This window comes from Lissotriton helveticus, chromosome 5_1 (assembly GCF_964261635.1).
Source record: "Lissotriton helveticus chromosome 5_1, aLisHel1.1, whole genome shotgun sequence".
In the NCBI taxonomy this organism is placed as follows: Eukaryota; Metazoa; Chordata; class Amphibia; order Caudata; family Salamandridae; genus Lissotriton; species Lissotriton helveticus.
In genome coordinates, this window is record NC_136065.1 from 1,248,534,224 (window position 1) to 1,248,555,802 (window position 21,579).

The 21,579-nt window shown below is 47.3% G+C and overlaps 1 protein-coding gene across 2 annotated transcripts in view; it reads right to left on the reverse strand.

Annotated features, from left to right (window-relative positions):
* CPXM2 (carboxypeptidase X, M14 family member 2) overlaps positions 1-19,104 on the reverse strand; it is a 361,124-nt gene extending 342,020 nt beyond the window's left edge. The window contains exon 1 of one of the 2 annotated variants that reach the window (XM_078644019.1): positions 17,742-19,104. In XM_078644019.1, coding sequence (XP_078500145.1) covers positions 17,742-18,135 — 394 coding nt within the window. In that variant the 5' untranslated portion in view covers positions 18,136-19,104. The remainder of the gene's footprint in view (positions 1-17,741) is intronic. The other variant, XM_078644018.1, reaches the window with a different exon arrangement.
* Positions 19,105-21,579: the final 2,475 nt, after the last annotated feature.

The window sequence follows — 21,579 nt, forward strand, 5'->3', positions numbered from 1 at the left end:
GGCATTTCTTCCACATACAAAATACACATTTGGAATCACTTGCATTCCCTTCAGGAAATCTTTAGTATAGTACTCTATATTGAAAGCATGTTCACAGTCGACTTCTCCAACGTATACATTTTCATAATACGTTTTGGCTCGGTGAAGACATAGCTTTCCTCTCTGCGTTTTATCTAAAGCTATTGGACCACTACTACCCTTTCTCTTGTGTGCCTTCTCTTCCTCGGTCCAATCTGTTTTCCATTGTCCTGATTTTTTCAAAATCTTTTGTCTCCTGTAACGATCATCCACCTGCCCTATTAACTTCTTCTCGACTTCTGACACCTTGCATGTCAGGTTATTTCTACGGGCATGTGAAGTATCTAAGGTAATCCAAGGAATGAAGAACTTGGCCAATCTGTCTTCACTCTTCCAGTAGTCCCATTTGTTCATCTGCTTATAATTTGGGACTTCTGGCAACACTGAATCATAATTGGAGAAATAGTATTCAAAACTATCTCTCTCATAAAATATACTAAGCAATAAGCTACATGTAATGCCATATGTCAGCGGGAGGTGATGATATCGAATGCCTTCATCTACAGACGCCGGCAACTGCATGCAGACATAACAATCCTTAACCTCCATGGCATCCACGTATTCATATAAGAGTTTAGCATAAGCATTTGACCTAAAGTCTCCTTGGGACTCATCTACGTGTAACCTGCGGGCTTCTGCAGCTAATAACGCTTTCTCTTGAGTGTTTTCCCCTTTTTCACCAGCAACAGTAGATGTAAGCGTTTCTACAGAATTCACATCAGTTACCTTTGCCTCTTCCTCATGTCCCTTTACATAAGAAATTGTTACCACTAAAGCTATTAATATTATCACTCCTACTATTAGTGTACCTATTATACATTTAGCTCTGCGGTTCTGGGTGCCGGCCTCCATTTCGTCAGACAATATGGCTCTCTCTTATCTTAGCAAAAAGTTCTTTTCCTCTCGTTCCTTTACAGTCTCTTTTTAATCCTTTTGTCTTTAGAATCCACACAACTGGAAGCTGACAACCTTCCTCGCAAAAGTCCTTTAACAGTTCAATAAAGACAACCCTAGCCCTTCTCCGTCAACTCAAGGGAAGTTCCCTAATATTCTCTGCTTCCTGGGCGCTAGGTAATCTTCTTTTTCTGCTTGCTTTATTTACAAAGTCCTTAACAGTCTACTATCAGGTTTGTGCTTGCAGCTTCAATAGCATAGTTCAATATTTCCAAACGAAGATTATGCTCTTCATGTGCTGTTATCGTTGTACCAAAGTCGGGGAATTGCAATTCTGAAAGAAACATGTGTTTTAACTTGCTGAGGCGGGGAGGTCTGGGGAGCATGAATGTTAGTGACCCTTCTTGTTCGACACCGGGTACCAACAGTCGTATTTCCACGGTGATAATGGGCTCAGAACTGGACACCACCACCGCTCGGATCCTCCCTGTCTCCGGTTTCACAGACATTTGTCGCCAGATATGTCCACTCAGGTGTGGAGTATCTTCTGTTAGGCACACGCACTCTTCTTGACCTTCTTCGGTCGGGTGCTTCAGTGCCCTGAGCACCTTCTTCCGGGTCTGAGTCTTCTGATATCGGAGGAAGGGTTACCTCTGGAGTTGACCTCAGGCTAGAGCTCCTTCCTTGCGGCCAATTAGCTTCTCCACGTGCCCTTCTACTCCTTCTCCTTCTTGTCTGTTCTCGCTCTCTGTCAGACCTGTCAGTGTCTGACTCGTACTCCCAGCTACTTTCTCCTTCTGTGGCGTCGTCTGTTTCGCTGTTGTACTGACCGTCCTCAGCTTGGTCAGACTCTTCCCCTTTTTCCGCTGGCACCTCTACAGCTTGGCTAGCCCCCTCTATGGCTTCTCGGTCCTCTGCTGGACGTCTATCCGAGAGAGGAGCTGTTTCTTCCCGAGGTGCTGGAACCCTTCGCGTATGTGACGCGTGGATCCAATTGGGCAGGCCTCCCACCTTCACAGCTGTGTTCGTGATCAGGATGATCTGGAAGGGCCCACGCCAACGAACATCCAGACAGCTTCTTCTCACATGTTTTTTCACCAGGACCCAGTCCCCAGGATACAGGTCATGGCACGGGCCCTGGCACGATGGAACCTCGGCAGCCTGCACCTGAAGGGACACAGAACGAATGGCGTCAGACAGCCCCTTACAATAGTCCAGGATCATATCATCTGTGATATTTAACAGTGCAGCAGTTGGGACAGATGGCAGCCTCATTGCTCTCCCCATTAACACCTCATGTGGTGACAACCCTGTTCTTCTGTCTGGGGTACTACGAAGGCTCATGAGGACTAATGGCAGGGCGTCAGGCCAACTCAGGGTCGTTGAGGAGCAAACTTTTGCTATTCTGGCCTTGATCGTGCCATTGATCTGCTCCACAATCCCTGAGGCTTCTGGTCGGTAACTGCAATGCAACTTCTGATCTATATTTAGTGCTGCACAAATCATCTTCACAAGCTCGCTGTTAAAATGCGTTCCCCTATCTGATTCCAAAAAGGCCGGCACCCCGAAGCGCGGAATGAGTTCCCTAAGCAGTAACTTGGCCACTGTGAGGGTGTCGCACCTACGTGTAGGGTATGCCTCAACCCATCTGGAGAACACACAAACAACCACCAGGACATAGCGGAGGCGGTTGCACCTTGGCATTTCAATGAAATCTATCTGCATTCGGTTGAATGGACCTCCAGACCTTCCTATGTGACTCAGTGTAACTGGTGTTCTTTTTCCTACGTTCAGCTGCTGACAGGTCACACAACGCTGGCACACTGCTTCTGCTGCTATTCTAAACTTAGGATTGTACCAAGTCTGTCTAAACACTCTCAGCATAGCATCTCTCCCTAAGTGTACGGGACCATGTATGAGTCTGGCCATTGGACTCACCATCTCATTGGGCAACACTGCTCTGCCGTCTGCTGAGACCCAAAAATGGGACTCACCCATTACACATCCTGCCTTTTCCCATGTTTCCTTTTCAATATCAGGAGCATTTTCTTGCATGTTTGACAGTTCATCCCAAGTATCAACAGTTTCCAATATCATGGCTAATTCAGTTCTTACATTTATTCCGCCCACTTCCACCTCTGTGAAAGAGTACCCTTGCTCCGCGCAATACCGCGCAACTTCATCTGCATATCTATTGCCTTTCGAAACAAAGTCCTCATTTCTGGTATGTGCGGTGCACTTTACAACTGCGATACCTGCTGGGCATTGCAACGCCTCTAACAACAGGCGCACAAACTCTCCATTGCGAATGGGAGAGCCTGAAGAGGTCATGAACCCTCTTTGAGACCATAACTGCCCGTAATCATGAACTACCCCATAACCATATTGGCTGTCGGTGTATATGGTGACTCGAATTTGATTGCTTGCTAAGCAAGCACGTGTCAGGGCAATAATCTCGGCTACCTGAGCGGAGTGTACTCCTTCCAGGCACCCAGCTTCCACAACTCCAGCAATTGTACAAACAGCATAAGCTGCTCTCAACTGCCCAACTTCGTCTCTTACACATGAGCCATCGACAAAGAAAATTTCGTCTGGGTCGGTCAGTGGCTCATCTACGATGTCGGGTCTGGGTTTGGTGCATAGTTCAGTCACATCGAGGCAGTCATGGTCTGTACATTCATCATCATCCTCGATATCATTTGGAAGTGGCATCAAGGTGGCAGGGTTCAAAACAGAACATCTCTTGAGGGTCACATTCTCTGCAGCAAGAATAACTTGCTCATATCGCGTGAGCCTGCTGTTGGTCAGATGCTGTGTTTTGGTCCTGGTCATCAACAGTTCAACAGAATGGGGCACGCACACCTCTAACGGGTGCCCCATGACGATATTTTCACATCTTTCAATGCTGACACCCGTTGCAGCAACGGATTTGAGACATCCGGGCAACGCTGCGGCTACTGGATCTAAAGTAGCCGAGAAATAAGCAACTGGTCTACGGGCATTCCCATGGATTTGGACTAATACAGACAACGCACAACCTTCTCTCTCACAACAGTAAAGAAAAAATGGTTTATTGTAATCAGGCATTCCCAATGCCGGAGCACGACACAGGTCCTCTCGCAGCTGTAAGAATGCCATCAAACAGTCTTTGTCCCATGGTACCGGATCGCTCACCTCCTTGTGCGTCAGTTTTTGCAAGGGTTTTGCTTTCAGTGAAAAGTTCGCGATCCACTGTCGGCAATAACCCACCATCCCTAGAAACATCCTGACCTCTCTCTGTGTCTTAGGCGCATTCATTTTCATGATCGCCTCTATCCTGTCTGGTGACACCTTTCGTTTGCCTTTCTCTATTCTGTGTCCTAAGTACTGCACTTCTGTCAGGCAGTACTGCAATTTTCCCGGGGACACCTTGTGCCCATTGGCAGCTAGGTGATTTAACAAAGCAATGGAGTCCTCCCTGCAAGCTTCTTCTGTTTCTGACGCCACGAGGAGGTCGTCTATGTACTGGACCAGAACTGACTTCTGGGGCAGCACTAGACTTTCAAGATTTTTCTTCAAAAGCTGGTTAAAGATCGATGGACTCTCTGTATACCCCTGAGGGATACGACACCATGTTAGGACGCGATTTTCCAGCTTAAATGCGAAAAGAAAATGGCTTTCTTCGTCCAGAGGGATCGAAAAGAAAGCCTGACAAAGATCGATCACTGTGAACCACTCAGCTTGGAATGGAATCTGAAACAGTATCACTGATGGATTCGGTACCACTGGACAACACGAAACGACTATGTTATTAATCTTTCGAAGGTCCTGCACTATCCGAAATTTCCCATTTGGTTTCTGCAGACCCATAATCGGGGAGTTGCATGGACTACCCACGATTTCTTTCAGTATTCCCTGTTTAATCATGGACTCGATCACGGGTTTTATGCCTGCAATCGTTTCTGGAGTCAATTTATATTGGGGTGTTCTTGGGAACTCAGCATGCGGTTTCACTACAATTTTCACTGGGTCCACCCCTTTGACCAAACCTATCTCTTCCCCAGTGAAATCCCATACTTCTGGTGCCACTGTCTCTCTCAAGTCCCAGGGGAGCTCATCTACTGTCAAAGTAGGGTACAGCTCCACGCATATTCTTGAGTTTGCAACTTTGAAGTCTGCGTCATCATCATTGGTCAATACCTCCACTCCCTGAGGTGTACAGTATATTGTACAATTCAATTTACACAACAGGTCTCTTCCTAGCAGACACACAGGGCTTGAATCGCAAACCACAAATTGGTGCTCATCGCTGTACTTCCCTATTTTCACCTGTACCGGTTCTGTCAATTGGCTGGTTATTCTCCTATTTGCGACCCCTACCACTTGTATGGTCTCTCCAGACATGGGCAGGTCTGGAACTGCAGCTGATCTGATCGTGGACCTAGTGGCTCCTGTGTCCACCAGAAATGTCGTAGGGCACCCTGCTACTTCTGCTTCGACATAGGGTCCCCTCTGGTCCACCTCTAAGGCTGCCCCGAGGGTGCAGTCTTCTCTTTCCACTCTCTGTCCGGTTAATGGGTCCACATAATAGCACTCTTCACCTTCCACAAACAGGGGCATTTGTCTATAGGTCTTACCCACAGTCCCTACTCGAGGAGGTTGCGGGAACTGGGCTCGGGGAGGAGCCCCCCCCCCTTTGAGCACCTTTCCTTGGTATGGCGTCACCCCTCTTGTAGGTGCGCTCTGGACCTCTTCCTCCTCTATCTCTTGTTCTCCTATCTCTACATTGTAGGGACACTCGCGTTTCCAATGCCCCACCTCGTTACACTGGTGGCACCTAGTCGTTTTCTTCAAGGCAGCTATGTCTGTTCTGGGTCTAAAGGTGGAACTCTCCTCATTACCCTTGTTCTGACTGTACTGCTTCTTTCCTCCTGTACCTGTCCCTTGCTGCTGTTGCTGCTGTCCCCCCTTTCCTGCTGCCTGCATCTGTACCACCATCAACTTTTCTTTTAGTTTCTTAGCCTTGGAGTCTATCTCATCACAGCAGTACCTGGCATATCTCAGTATTTCGTCTAGGGGTTTACTTTGCCAACAAATCGAGTGTTGCTGAATCATTAAACTAATATCCGGCCTCAGTCCCAGGACGAACTTGGACACGAATTGCCCTATGTCTTTTGGATCCATTACATCCAAGCCGCTATACTGTTTAAACGCCTTCAGCAATCTCTCGTAATATTCGTGAACTGTCTCTTTGGGTTCCTGTCTTGTTCGGTCTATTCTGACCCAATCTATGTCTTGCATTGGCACTTTCTCTTTCAGCCAAGTCATCACTCTCTCGAATTTTGCCATCACAATCTCGGACGGCCCATTAGTCTTAGCATCTCTCTCTGGCTCCGTTGTGGGCCACTCAGCGCTAACCTTGCATGCTGTCCACAGATCTCCTGGTACTACAATGTCAAACAGCGTGTTCAGATCTATCCATAGGACCTTTGAGATTTTTACAAATCTCTCCACTTGCTTGTACCACTCCACTGGGTTTTCCCGTAATTTGGGGAAGGAGGTGGTAAAAGCAGCTAAATCTCCCCTACTCCAAGGGACATGCACATAGTTCCCATTTGCGACTTCCCGCAAAGGGTATGCTTCTATTCCCTGCAGTCCTGGTGTCATACCAAGCGTGCTTCTCCTGCCGGTCCCTTTCTTGGACCACCTCTCTTCCCACTTATCTAGAGCCCTCCATGTCCTTATTCCAGCGATCAGTTCCCTTATGTGCGTTTTCAGCCCAATCGTTCTCCTCTCATCTAGGTCTCGATCTGTGTAATGTAGCCTGTGGTTACCCTGTAATGCTTTGGTTCTTGACAAGTCCACCATATATTTGCCTGCTAGTTCGACTAACTTCTCATGGACTGCTCTCGCTTTTCGAGTAATGTCCTTTGCCATATACAGTATTTCATCCTGTTCATACATTTCCATTCTTTCTAAAGGCAGGGTACCATCTACCATGTCATCCAGGTCTGACCTTAAGCTGGCGACATCAAGTCTCTTGGCTTTTATCTCAGCTCGCAATATGTCTTTCGAAGGGGGCTCACTGGTCTCCCTACCATCCCAACTTCGAGCTCTGCGTTTGGGCTCGGGAGAGTTAATGGGTGCCCTCCCTTGCTCCCATCTCTCCAGGTCCCATGCTCGGCCATCCGATCTTGGAAGGTGATGGAACACGGGCCTGTTACCCCTACTCTTGCTCTGCCCACTCTCTTCTTCTTCTCTCCTCTCACCGCACCCCTCTCTGTTATTTTCCCTCTGGTCGCTACTCTCCCTTTGCCTCGTATCGCTCAGTATCCGATACGATCCTTCCTGGTTCCCCATATTCCCTGGGCTGCGCTCATTTCCGTCATCACAGGGTCTATGGTGCGACCTCTCACAACTCCCATTCAGTTCTCTGGTGCCAGGCACACAGTGTGGACACTTAAAGCTGTTTCTGTACTCTTGCGCTCTCCTCTCCCCTTCACTGAGTATTAGGCGCGACACCCCTCCACTCCCGGGACCCCCGTTTTCCAAATCTATTCTATTCCCACTTCGGGCCCAATGGGTGACTCCCCTACTATCTCTCTCTCTACAGTCCCACTCCGGGCTGCTCTCCCCAGCCCCGCAGTGAGTCCGAGCTCGGCTGTCCTGACTTTCCCTTTCAGCTTCCGCAGCTATGATGTTCTTTTGAGCCTTCACTGCCTCATCCCACTGCTTCATGTACTCATTTAGCTCTTGAAAGGATTTTCGTCCAGATCCCCTCAGATCCACTGGCCATCTAGGGCCCCCAGGATCCCCTCCTGGGTCCCCTACTGGGTGCACCGGAGTGCTCCATTCTCTTGGTATCGGCATCTGACTTGGGGAATTAATCGTATCGTTCCTCCTTGCCGTCCCTGCTCTTTCTCTGTCCTTCTGTACCCGTTCTTCCCCTCTTGCTCTTTCTTGGTCATATATCGATATTATAGGACCTATGGTAACAGGTACCTGTAGTGCATCTGGTAATGTGTAGGATGTGGCGCTCTCCGTTTCCGGCGCTCTTTGCACCACAAACCTACCGACTACCTGTTGCACCTGACTAGGCTGGGACAGCTCTTTCTTTGCCTCAGGATCCCACTCTGAACTGGGAAGCGGTCCATGCTCTCCTGCATTGCCCCCCTTTTCTCTTTCACTATGCTCGACCTCTCCCCCTGCCCTATTATACGGGGGTGGCCTGTCTGTCAATAATCTGTTTATCAGGCTGTCCTCTGTTTCGCTCTCATCATCTTCTTCTAGGGGGCTTTTATTTACGGGCACCTCTAACACTGGATACAGTTTATTTACTTCCATGTTATGCACTCTCCATCTTTTAGCATCCGCATCCCACCTGGCATCCTGTACTGCCCTTACCGATCGTTTCACCCTTTCTTGTCGTCTGTTCATATTCTTTTCATGCGCTGCCCTAATCCATGCATCAAGAGCTTCAAACTGGGTCGGTCTAGGCAAGGGTCTCATTGAGGTCATGACTGATTTTAATCGATGTAACACCTCTAATCTGAACGTCCCGTACTTCGGGAACGTCAGTTCCTCATTTCCTTCCGTAATCTTACTCCACTCTGATATCCAGAGGATCGTATGCAACCCAACATTCACTGCCATGTAACGAGCCGGCGTACCCTCCGGCGGGGCTTCTTCCCCTTCATACGATCCCCGCTTCTCCTTTTTAAACACCGCTCTCAACCATTTAAAACACTTCATAATTATGCGCACAATATCCAGCCTCGCTACTCTGTTTACTTCCTGATGACAATCCACCAATCCTGTCGCGGCTTTGCTAACTTGGCCTATCGCAGCGCGGTCTTTCTCCGGTCGGCCAATCACGTCGCGACCCTGTCTGACGTCTTTGCTAGCTGGCCTATCACAGCGCGGTCTTTCTCCGGTCGGCCAATCACGTCGCGACACTTTCTGACGTCACTTTTCTCCGCTTCGCAGCAGCACCCCTCCTTTCTCAACTCGTCTCCCGGTTATGCATGCGTCCCATTCATACACCGAAAAATGACTACTTCCGACCAAGCGGTCACTTCTCTCGACTGTACGTCCACAGTCTATATGTAATTGTCAACACAACTGACGAAATGTCTATCGTCTCTCTGATAGGTTGCTTACACACACAGTAACTTCCGACCAGCGTCCGTTACTCACGCACTCACTCTTACGTTCCCCCTATCTCGGTCTTTCGGGTGATCAATGGTACCTCATGACCCCCTTCACACTAGTTGACAATTACTCTGGGTGTCCGATACACCCGAACCACTTAAGCTCTCTTGAACTTAAGATTTCCACCGGTTGCGCGCGCTCACAACCTGTTCCACAGTCACTCTACAGACATTCAACTCCGCCTGACATTACAACATAGATACAATACAAAACACCGCAATCTAACACGCATAACCCTTTATACTCACTCTCGACCGATACTGCTGCTTTTTCTGTCTCACGTCATCCGGATCTTCTTCGGCGGGCTGTTCTTCCGATCATCGATCTCTAGGGGCCTTGGGGTAAGCTAACCTGGCCTAGGTTACCGTCCTCAAGAAGGCAACCATCCTCTATAGCTACCAACTGGAAGGGCGAGATTTTGATCGATACCTTAGCACTATTGATCTAAACCTCGATCTGGTCGACTGAACCTTTGTTGCCTGTCTTTAAGGTAGAAAGTACATCCATTTCCAAGTTAGTTCACCCAATAAAGGACTCTGCTCCCAAAGATCACAAACAACTTCTAGCTTTCAAAAGTTTATTGTAAGGATATGATAAGCTGCAAATACAGGCATCTCAGAATGAGATTCACGAGGTACACAGGTCCAATTACATACATGTGCTCTCGGAAAGCCCTCAGACGAGCAACGGAAATCACTAACACAAGTTCTAAGAATAATAAAGCTATCAGCATTGACGCATATCTCTCCTTCATTTAAGTTGGAGGAAAACGCACAGGTTAGGCTGTCCCTACCCTGCTCTAGATGGTATCCCTACTTAACCAAGTCCCAACCTAACAAAGGTGTCAGCAGTGAATGACCCCCAAGGGAAGTCACTCACTCTAAGTCTCTTGGTGAAAACCTATAGTTCTCCAGTCATGACCCCTCTCTGCCTACCCATCCGCTCTCTAAAGGGTCCTCAGGTAACTGCTCTAACTCCACCCAGGGGTGCTGTCCCTAATACAAAACAGTCAACAACATTTGAGACGCCCCTTTCGAGACGCCCCTCACGTGGTGTAGCTTCTGGCTTTTTCCATGATGCTTTGTATTGGGCCTCATACGTTAGAGTTGACCTTGCTTCTCAGACTCTTCTCCGGCCCGCTGATACCCCTTAAACATTCCGGAACCCTCCTCCATGTCTGGGCTGTCTACTGAACAGACCTCTATTCATATTATTTATAATTGGATTCCCCCTTTTCTCTTGCAGACAGCCATCTGCAGCCAAGATCCCAACTCTCATAGACTTCCAAAAAGGCTTGCAACATTTCTTGGCCCAGACATGTACGTGTAAACCAACGTTAAAACATTTCAGGCCTACAATATTTCTCATAATGATTATAGCATTCAACTTCTTCATTAATTAAAGCATGTTAATACTCTTATTCTATTATTCAGTAAACATATTTATAAATCCTGGCCCATTAATGCAATGACCAAAACATTAATACAATCTATGTCGTGTAAAGAAACACCTTCCCTTTCCCTCCAGCTCTGGCCCTGAGGCCTACCACATTCTGCGTTTAACCACCTACCATCTTACATTTTAACAGCTACACGACATGGATTCAGGAATAATCACATCTAATAAAATCATATAGTGTCACACATTTCTGTATTAGTTCCACTTCTACTTAAATCTCTATATTAGCTATACATTTAGAATATAATTGCAGATACTATTAGCACTCATGGCATTTCTCCTCATGATTTGTGCTTACTACAGGTAAGTGTGATGTACTCATACATTTAGGTCAGTTTGCGCTCTCTCAAGCCTAATGGCTTTGCCGAGTTGGATAGAGTGAGCGAACAGTTTAGGGCCTTCAGGTTACTGATCCAGTTTTGGTTTGGAAGGTGGTTACGTTGGGGGGGGAATAGAATGACTTCTGTTTTCCTGGATGGTTGGAGTAAAACCAGGATTGAATCTTGCTCAAAGTATTGTTGAGATGTAGGATGTCTCTGTGTGATTTGATGTTATAGTAGAGGTGCGTGTCATCTGCATAGACATTATATTTGGTTCCTGCTTGTTTCAGGATGATGGTAAGGGGTTCCATAAAGAGGCTGAAAAGAGAGGGGGAGAGTATTGAGCCCTGGAGGATACCAACAGAGACAAGTGAGGGTTTTGAGAGGCAAGAATTAATTTTGATTTGTTGTGTTCGATGTTGGAGTTAAGAAGAAAACCATTTTAAAACTGTGCCATTAAAACCGAAGTGTAACTTCAGCAATTCCAATAAAGATGCGAGGTTGACTGTATCAAAAGCAGCTAAGAGGTCCAGTTGGATGAGAAGGCAGGCATCACCATTCCCTAAGGCTCCAAGAATGTCATCAGTAATGTTAAGGAATAAACTAACTCTCTATCAAATCTCACTCAAATCTCTTGTTATTCAGAAAGGCCCTGAAAACCTGGCTCTTTCCTAAGGGTTAATTCCCCATTCCTCACCTGTTCTCATCACTCAGCTAGTGCAAAGATGCCCCTCAGGGCAATCCAGCGCTTTATAAAATGTTTACCATAACATAACATAGGAAAGAGAGAAAGTGCTAGTGAAGCCAAGGTGCAATCCTGAGGGAAATTAATTCTGGTTTGCTTGTAGTATGGTCACACAATAAGTGTCTGGGTCTGTGGCATTTTATTTTGTCTATGGTTTTAGCTGGAGGGGGTAAACAGATTTTTATCTTTGGTATTTTAATTTCCTGCCACCAAACGAAAGATTAGGTTTGCATGCATTGGTGGTAAATAGTGCTGAGTTTTTCTTGGCAAAATATTGTGCCATATAATGTATTTTCCATCGTTGCCAGTGACATCTGACAATTTTCATAACAAATTTAAATACTGCTGACAGCAATCCCACTAAGAAATGAAAATACTACAGATGGAAAAGTGTGTACATAGTGCGGTTGATACCACTGGCAAATTCAGATACCGCTGACAAAAACATGTTTTTGTAGTCCGGGCAGGCCCACATCACCACCTTCTTCAAATAACAGAGACACAAGACTGCTTTTTGAAGGGGGCAGTGCATCTTTGACTTTCTCCGCCTGTTGAACATTTGTCTTTCTAGAGCGCTTAAACATTTCATGCTTTCATCTATTGCAACTGCTCTCTCTTTCGATTTCATGTATGATGTGCCTTGTGCCTTATTGCACAGAGGTGGTATTTAGAGCAATGCATCCTCATTCCTGCAGGAATGTGCCATAATTAACATTATATGGACCATACCTTTCCTCTCCTTGTGCTGGCACACAATGTGCTGCCTTGCGCTAACGCAGGCACCCTTGTGCCTGCGTTGCAGGCAGGATTGTTTTTGTGCAGAAATGGGCACCTTACTGTACAAAAAAATCCTCAGAGGCATTTTCCTCTTTCTAGGTGTGATGCAGAATGCAGCACACTTAAAAAGAGGAAACAAAGAGGAGAATTAAGGATATATCTCCTTGGTGAATCTCCTCTGAGAATGTGTAGCATTTTGATGCATTCTCAGGTTTACCACTCATGGTAATTCTGGGAATGCACCAAAATCTATGGGTGAATGCGTGTGAAAACCCAGATTCCACCCATGGAAAGACTCTCTTGGGCAGAGTTACACAAGGCGGTTATATGCTCTGCCTTACGTTACTCCAGATTTACCAAGCACAGCAGGGCCATGCAAGGTGGCTGTAGTACGAGTATCCTCGTGCATCTCCTTAGCACCAGTATACCGATGTTGTTGTTGAAGTTGGGTACCACACTTGGGAGTGGAACAGTGCCTGCATGGTTCACCACAACCATTGTCAGTTGCTGGATTGCCTCGCAGATGCTGGTCACTCCAAGTTGTGGGTGTATTGATGCCTGCAAATAAACCTTAAAATACATGCTATTGCCTCTATGAGTGGAAAGGTGCCTGTGTGGTTCCCCGCAAACATTGTCAGTTGCTGGATGGCCTCGCAAAAGCTGTTTGCTCCTGATTGTTGAACTCAACTTGAACAAGAACATGGGTATCCTCGCGCTAAAGAGATGCAAAAGGATACTCATACTACAGCACTGGCCTTGCATGGCTTTGTAAATCTGCCTTACGGATTGTGTTGCCCCTGCAACAGCCTGCGTGACACAAGCGCAACACAATGCCTTGATAAATCTGGCCTTAAATGTCTGTCTCAGACTTTGACGCTATCTCATATTGGCATTCATCTATCATATTTGGAAAGATGAATGCCATCGTGAGACAGAAGGCTCAGCATTGAATCCTAAGCCGATGACACCCAGCTCATCCTCTCACTCACGAAGAACCCCGAAGATACCAGACTCCACTTCCAGGAAGAGATGAAGAACATGGCAGCCTGAATGAAAGACAGCTGCTTGAAGCTCAACTCAGATAAGACCGAGGTCCTCATCCTCAGACCCTGCACCTCTGCCTGGGACAACACCTGGTGGCCCCCGCCCTTGGGAATCCACCCACTCCTACGGACCACACACGAAGCCTCTGCATCATCCTCGACTCCTCCCTCTCCATGAACCCCCAGATCAACGCCGTCGCCTCCACCAGCTTCAACTGCATGCGCATCCTCTGCAAGACCTTCAAATGGCTCCCCCGACTGCAGAAAGACCATCACCCACGCGCTCATTACCAGTAGACTTGACTACGGCAACGCCCTCAACAGAGCCCTACTACACAGACTCCAGACCATTCAGAACGCTGCTGCCAGACTCGCCCTCGGAACGTCTCGTCACGAACACATGACCCAATACCTACAAGACCTCCACTGGCTCCCCATCGAGAAGAGGGTCACCTTCAAACTCCTCACCCACGCCTACAAATCCCTCAACAACATCGGACCCAAATACCTCAATGAGAAAGTATCCATCCACGTACCCAAGAGGAACCTCCGCTCAGCCGACCTCGCCCTGGCAGAAGTCCCCTGCATCCGCAGAAACAGAACAGGCGAGAGTCTTCTCCTTCATCGCAGCCAAGACCTGGACCGAGCTCCCTGTTAACATCAGACGCTCCCCTACTCTGCACACATTCAGAAAGGACCTCAAGACCTGGCTCTTCGACTGATCCGGAGCTGCCCCCTAGCGCCTTGAGACCCTCGCGGGTGAGTGGTGCCCTTTATAATCCCCTGATTGATATTTACCATGTCTGTGTCTCATATTTAGTCACTTTAGACAATGATAGATAAGGCCTTCTGGGGTGGTCTTAATTGGTATACAGTTGGGCACCATGTGTGGTACACATAAGACCGATAAAACTTCCCTTACACAGGCTTAATTTTCAGTAATTTTGCATTGCGCTTGTTACGTGAAATTCTTGAAATACCTCTATTATGACGTTGCACAATTATGTGCTGTTTGCAACAAAAAAATAGTACAAGTGTAAGGGAACAATTAAAAAGAACAGAACTCGAGTGGCTGCTGTTTGTGGCAATAGTGTTGTTGCACTTTTTAAAGCACAAAATGCATTGTTGCATCTAAAATGTTTATTACGATTTGCGCCAATTTCTGCATTTGGCACAATTATGTGCAATTTCATGCAGATTTCCAAAATGTTGCATAACTACATGAAAGCAAATTGTGTGAACTTCATACATCCCTAGTTACACCTTCTAGTGCTGAAATTGTAACCTGGACCCACCAGGTGTGACGGGGGGCTTGCAGCCCTGGTGTAAGTGGATTACATACATTTCAAATGAAAATTGCCCGTGTTCCCTGAGGCAAGTGGGTGCCGCTTTGCTGCGGAGAGCTTGGAGCTGCCGTCAGTTCCATCTGCAAATGGCTGACAGCATTTTTTAGAGCATCATTTATCCAGGCCCAAGGGGAATGCATTGATCTCGTATTTAAGAGCTTCTTTAAAATGAATTTAGCTGTTGTTATTTGTAATGTTGTTTTATTTTATGGCGTTGTGCGGGCTCGTCTGCCATTGCAATATGGCCATCAGTATAGGCAGGGGTCCATATATTGATTTTAAATGGCTCTCTCGTCATTCTTAGATAGACCTATGTATAGTGTGCTTCTTGGATGGATGGACCGAGGGAACCTCAGGCCATTTAAATGTGGCTTCTCCACCCCAACAAACAGTAGGGGTCAATGGGTTAGCCCACGTCAGCCTCTGACTCTTGCACTTTAAATGACAGAATTGTTTCCCGATCACATGGGCATGTACACTTTAAATAAAGAAGTTAACTTCATTGCCAGAGTTGGTGGAACAATACTTTACTTTGACAATGTTTTTTCTTTTCATTCTTTAGCACTTCTTATTTTTCAGTCATCCGTTTGTGTTTAATTATGTTTTCAGACTACAGGGATTTCAAGCCAATAGTACCTTTTCTTTGCACAGCTATTCGGTGATCATTAAAACTAAGATACTAAAAACTCTGTACCTGTTCTAATAACACATACCCACACAGCCAGTCTTTGACGCACGACTGACTGAGTTTGTAGGTTGCTTGATTAAAAGCATGGCACTTAATGAAATGAACACTACGGGGCAGATTTACAAGCCCCTTGCGCCACTTTTGCGTCACTTTTAACATGGGAAAAGTGCCGCAAAAATGGAGCAAGGGGCTTATAAATCGGCCCCTACGTTTTCTTTTCCCACTGCATAACAATTAAAATGTACATTGCAATCAACAATGACGTTTATGCAAATATAAATCTGTCTAACAAGTAATCATCCTAGGGTTAAAAGCAACATTCTACCATAGAGTTGGTAACCGTTCACATATCAATTACTATAGATAAGGCTGACAGGTCGATAGATGGCTATAGGCAACATGTAAATGTTCCTTAATCTTTTATGAGTTAACTTTATTAGATACCTAGATGCATAGTTTCAGGCGGGAACAAGTTACTCAAGAGTAAACAATTGCAAGCGTAGGTCACAACTTTCCATGAAAACAACAAGCACGTAATGACTTGAAAATGGTCGTTAAAACATAAAGATCTTCCACAGGAATTGAGTGAAATGGTTGTGGTGATGGGTAGGGAGGTTATGGTGGAGGTGAGTGTAGTGGTAGCGGTGGTGACGGTTATAGTGGTGAGGGTGGTGGTGGCATTGAGGGTGATGGAGAGGGTACAGAGTGTGGGGGTGGTGAGGGTGCAGAAGGTGGTGGTAGTGAAGGTGGTGTTAGAGAGATGATGGTGGGATGGCTGGTGAGGGCAGTGGTGGTGAGGGTGGTTAGGGTGATGAAGGTGGTGAGGTGGTGGTGGTGAGGGTAGTGAGGAGGGTGGTGATGAGAGTAGTGGTTGAGAGCATTGAGGTGAGGAGCGGTGGTGGTGATGGTGGTGAGGATGATGATGGTCGGGTGGTGGTGGTGGTTGTTAGGATTGTAATGAATAGTGTGGTGCTGGAGGTGAAGGTGGTTGTGGTGGGAGGATGGTGGTGGTGGTGGAGATGGTGGTAGCTAAGTTGCTGGTGAGGGTTAGGAATGTGGTGATTTAAGGTGGTGGGTAGGGCAGTGGGGGTGATTTGAGTAGGGTGGTGGTTAAGGTAAGGTTGTGGTAGTGGTTAAGGTGGTGGTGGTTAGCATGATGGTGGTTAGGGTAGGGTGGTGGTTAGATTGGCGGTGGTGCTTAAAGTGGTGGCAGTAGTTAGAGTAGTGGGCACTGGAGTGCTAGGTGGTGGTGTTTGTGGTGGTACTGGGAGGTGGTTGTAGGGCGTTGTGGTGGCAGGGTGGTGGTAGTATGGTGGTGGTAGGTTGGTTAGATTGGTGGTGGCTAGGGTGGAGATGGTTAAGGTGGTGGTGGTGATGGTTGGGGTGATGGATAAGGTGATGGGATGGTAGTGGTGGTTAGGGTGGTGTTGGTTATATTAGGGTGGTGATTAGAGTAGGGTAGTGGCTTTTAGGGTGGTGGTTAGTATGGTGGTAGGGTAGTGGTGGTTGTAGGTTGGGGGAATGGTATTTGGGGAAATGTGGTGGTTGTAGGTGGGTGGAATGGTCTTTGGGGAAATGTAGTGTGGTAGTGGTGGTGGTAGGGTAGTGGGGGTGGTTGTATTGGTGGCAGGCTGGTGGTTGTGATATGGTGGTCGAAAGGTGATGGTGGGATGATGGAAGTGGTAGGGTGGTGGTAGGTTGGTAGTGATAGGGTGGTGGTGCTAGGGAGCGGTGGTTGTGTGGTGGTATGCATACTGACGCGAGAGGGGTAAAGAGGAGCAAGGAGCAAAAAGACGATGGGATAGAAGAAAGAAATATATATATATATATTAAATCACAGTGCGAGCAGTGAAAAGACCCTGATCAAAAAGCATTCAGTTCTTGGTACGTGCTCCACACCAATGGGGAGAAATTAAACCAGCATTCTTTGACCATTCAGGAGCCAGCAAAAAAGAGTACCAATGAACCCAACAAACGGTAAGCAATAGGCGGGCTCCAAGCCCTTTTTTATTTAACAAAATGTCTCGCAAGCACCAGCTGTCTCAGGCAAGACCTAAAACGCATCAGTTTTTTATACACAGTGCTATTATTTTACGACTTCTGTCTATCCTGATCATTTTAGTAGCCATTAGAAGATGCGGAACCTGGACAATAGCCCACTATACCCAAGTTTTAAACCTTTTCTTTGCATTGGGTACTCACCTGGCTTCTCCTGGTGTGGTGTTGGTGGTTTCTTGTCGCTCTTGCCTCCTTTCTTTGGTTTCTCTTTGCTGGGGGACTGGGTCTTCCAGTTCTCCTCCTCCTCACCCCTCTCCTCGAGTTCTGGCTCGCCCTCAACTGGTTCGCCATCTTCTACCTCTGGCTGTCTCTCCCTTTCCTCCATCTCTCCTTCACTAGGCACCCCCTCCTCCCATGGGCCTGTCTCTGTGCTTGGCCCTTCTGGCTCCGGGTATGCGTAGTTGTGATCTTGAGTTGGGATCTCTTGCAGGTAGTAATCGGTGAGGACTGGTGGCACTGGCCGGGCCCTCTCTGATAATAAAGGTACAGTGACAACCCCAAGAAGCAGTAGAAACCCTTTCAACCCCCAACTGCCCATCTTCTGGACCGAGGGTCACTAAGCTGGGAAACACCGGTTTGATCTCGAGGCGCCGCTCGGGCTGCGGCAAATCTGTCCCCTCAAAGAAGCCCTGGGAGAGTTATCCTAGAAGAAAACACCGGAGTGATTCCAGAAGAGACCTCCAAGGTGATCACAGCAGAGACCTCCTAACTACTGGAAAAGGATCCTAGTAGGTACCATGACTCGTTAATTGCACCAGAGTCTACTGAGTATGTGACCTAAGCAGGGATCTGATGTTAATTTCAGGAAAGACCCTTGCCTGCTGGTGACTCTGGAAGAGGGGGCTTTAGACTGCGCAGGGTGAGAAGATGGCCTTCGAAAACTAGCACTGGCAGCCTCTAGTGGCATCCAAGACAGGTGGCCGAGTCCAGGGGTAGAAGCTTATATGGACTTCCAGGAAAAATATAACCAGGGCAGAGACCGCTGTGTATATCTGTGGACAGATATTGTTGTGCAATCCAAGAGAAAAAGCTACAGGGGGTCCAGGAACAGAGACTGCTGAGAGCAAATCCAAGATCAGAAACTGCTGGGAAATCCAAGGAAAAAAGGGATTGAGAGAAATCTTCTAAAAAGACTGCTACAAAAATCAAAGACCAGACTTTGATAGGCAATCCAAGATCAGAGACTGCTGAAGAAAGCCAATAACAAATACTGCTGGGTAATCCCAAACTAGAGACTGCTGGAGAAAGCCAATTGTAGAGACGATGGTTAATTCCAAGAAAAGGGACCGCCAGGTCAAATCCAACAACAGACAGCTTGTTTGGCAAGAGATAGACTACTGAAATCAAATTATGGAGACTAGTGGGTTCCAGGAAATAGACCGTTCGGATTCCGACACTGCAGTTTATTCCAGGAGCAGAGACATTCATGTATTCCAGGTGTAGAGCTGCTGTGCAGTCCAGGAGCAGGAGTACAGGCTTGGTAGCTTTAAGGTCTCGAGACGGTTCTGGAGCTTAGTGGTAAAGACTGTTGTAAACGATCTGTTCGGGCAGTCAGCAAACCCAGGCTCTTTCACAAGCTGCAGCCAGAGACTCCCACTCTGCCTGGAGCTACAGACAGCTGGGACAACTCACAGAGAGGACGTGTTTTCATCCAGGTGCCAGAAGACATCCGGTCTCGCGCCAATCTGCTTCCTATTCCAGTGATATACAGTAGCAGATTACTGCAACAGGCAGGGCTGTGAGGAGACTGCTTGTAGAAACAGGCCGGGATATAGACCAGTGTAGAGACAGCTAAACAGAAAGGGGTAGGAGAAGACTTCTCTGCAGAATGAGACGTTTTTCGGAGAGAGGGGTTAATATAGACGGCTCTAGAGAAAGGAATCCATACGCTTTCCTAGAGACGAATGATACCGCGTATGGACACGGGGGTCAGAGACAGTTCTGGAGAAGGGGTGCTTTTGGAGAGGGTTGTACATTTATCATGTTTTTGAAAACAGTGGGGCCGCCTCTAGAGAGGAAAAAGAGGTCCTTCTCGGTAGGCAAGGTTAGGACTGTCGATAGAGATGGTGTAGCAGTCTACAGGGCCCGGGGTAAAGAGCGACTGCTTATAAAGAAAGAGAACGACTGGTTTTCGATGGTAGAGTTTACGAAAGGTTGCGTCCGTGTATAGAGGAGAGACGGCAGTGCTAAAAACAGGGGGTTGAAGGAAAGAAAGAGAAAAGTGCAGCTTTTAGACATAAGAAAAAAGACAGGCTCTTTGGACACAGTGGTAGATAGATAGTGTTTCTGGAGACGAGATGATAGAGTCCCTCTAAAGACAGCGAAGCACAGAGGTTGCTCCTAGAGACGGGAGAACAGAGAGAAATAGAAGCAGTGATATGGGAACTACCTAGAGAGAAAATAGTAGGAAGAGACTGTTCTAGACCTAGGCAGAGAGGGACACAGCCCTGCAAGTGTGGTAACCAGACTGCTCCTAGGGGCCGTGTCGTCTGAGGGCGCTGTTGGAAGTACACTGTCCCAAGTAGTCCCTGCACTCGGGCTGTCACAGAGCGCTTCGCCAGCAGGGAGTGCTGGTGTTCCCTTGACGATCCGCAAGTGACGTGGGGGTCAGGAGAATGCTTCTGAATAATCGCGGCAGGTGGGTTGTACGCAATCAGAGTCCTCTTGTTATCCCTGCTTGTTTAAACCACACAGCCAACGAAAGAGACCGCATCCGTAGGGTGAAGGTATCCAAAGGCGAGAGCGCTCCTGTGGGCAGGTGCAGAACTGTCGCGGGTCTTCTAGACAGCTGTGGATTCACCACTGCAGGTGAAAAGGTGACCAGGAATAGACACAGGATGCTGTCTTCGGAGAGAGATAGTCATATCTGTTCCTTCGTGCAGAGACTGCCCAACAGAAATATAGACAGAATATCCTCCTGTGATAAACACAATCTGCCCCAAGGGATGCTGCTGGGACCGAGACACCCTGCCCTCCCGGGACTGAAGGCTCTGCGGAGACAGACTGATCCTCTGTCTACAGGGAGAGAGCGCCTGTGGGAGGTATGGCCGGAAGGCGCAGACATCCAGTGTCGGGAGGCAGGAGGGGTCTGCCACTGCTTGGGAGAAACTTCCAAAACTTTAAATCTTCAGATAAAAGTAACGAGAAGTTAAGAGCCAGGAAGGGGCAGAGAGAGGAGGGGGCGCAGGAGGGAGAGAGAGGACTGAAATAGAAGAGAGGCAGAGAAGAATCCATAACACTTAGAACACTTTGGCAATCCGTGTGAATAATAGGAAATACCAACGGAGCGCGCGCCAGCCACAGTGAATGGAACCCAGTCAAGAAGAGGGAGGGAAGAGAAAAAAAGAAGTGTGAGAGTGAGACACTCACATAGTGTGACACTGTGAGAGAAAGCGAATAAGATAGAGAGAGCGAGAGATGGAGAACAGAAAGACAAAGGCACCAAGAGATAGATAGGTATGAGTGACAGAGAAAGACAACACAGAAAAACAGAGAGATCAAGAGAAAAACAGGGAGTGTGAGAGAGACAAAGATTTCGAAAGAGAGAGGGCGATAAAAGAAAAAACCGAGAGACAAATCGGATGAATTTATAAATAGAAAGAGCGAAAGGTCGAAAGAAGCTAAGGAAAGGAGAGAGGGAGAACGGGTGAGAAATAGAGACTAAAACGCAGCATACGGGTGAGAGAAATCTAGAGAACTTGAGAATAGGCCAAACGGAGAGACAAAGACACACATAAGTGTAACACCAGAGAGGGAAATGAAATAATGGGACAGACAAGATAGGAAGGGACAGAGAGGAGGAGAAAAATATTTTGAGAAAAAATGTAACATTAAAGGAGAGAAAGGGAAAATAGAAGAAGGGGGGGGTCGGGGAGTTTTGAGAAATGGAAAAAGAAGGAAAACGTTGAACGGCAAAGAAAGGGGTGAGAAGGACTGGAGCCCGTCGTAGGAACCCGTAGAAAGGGAAGAGGTGAGATAAAAT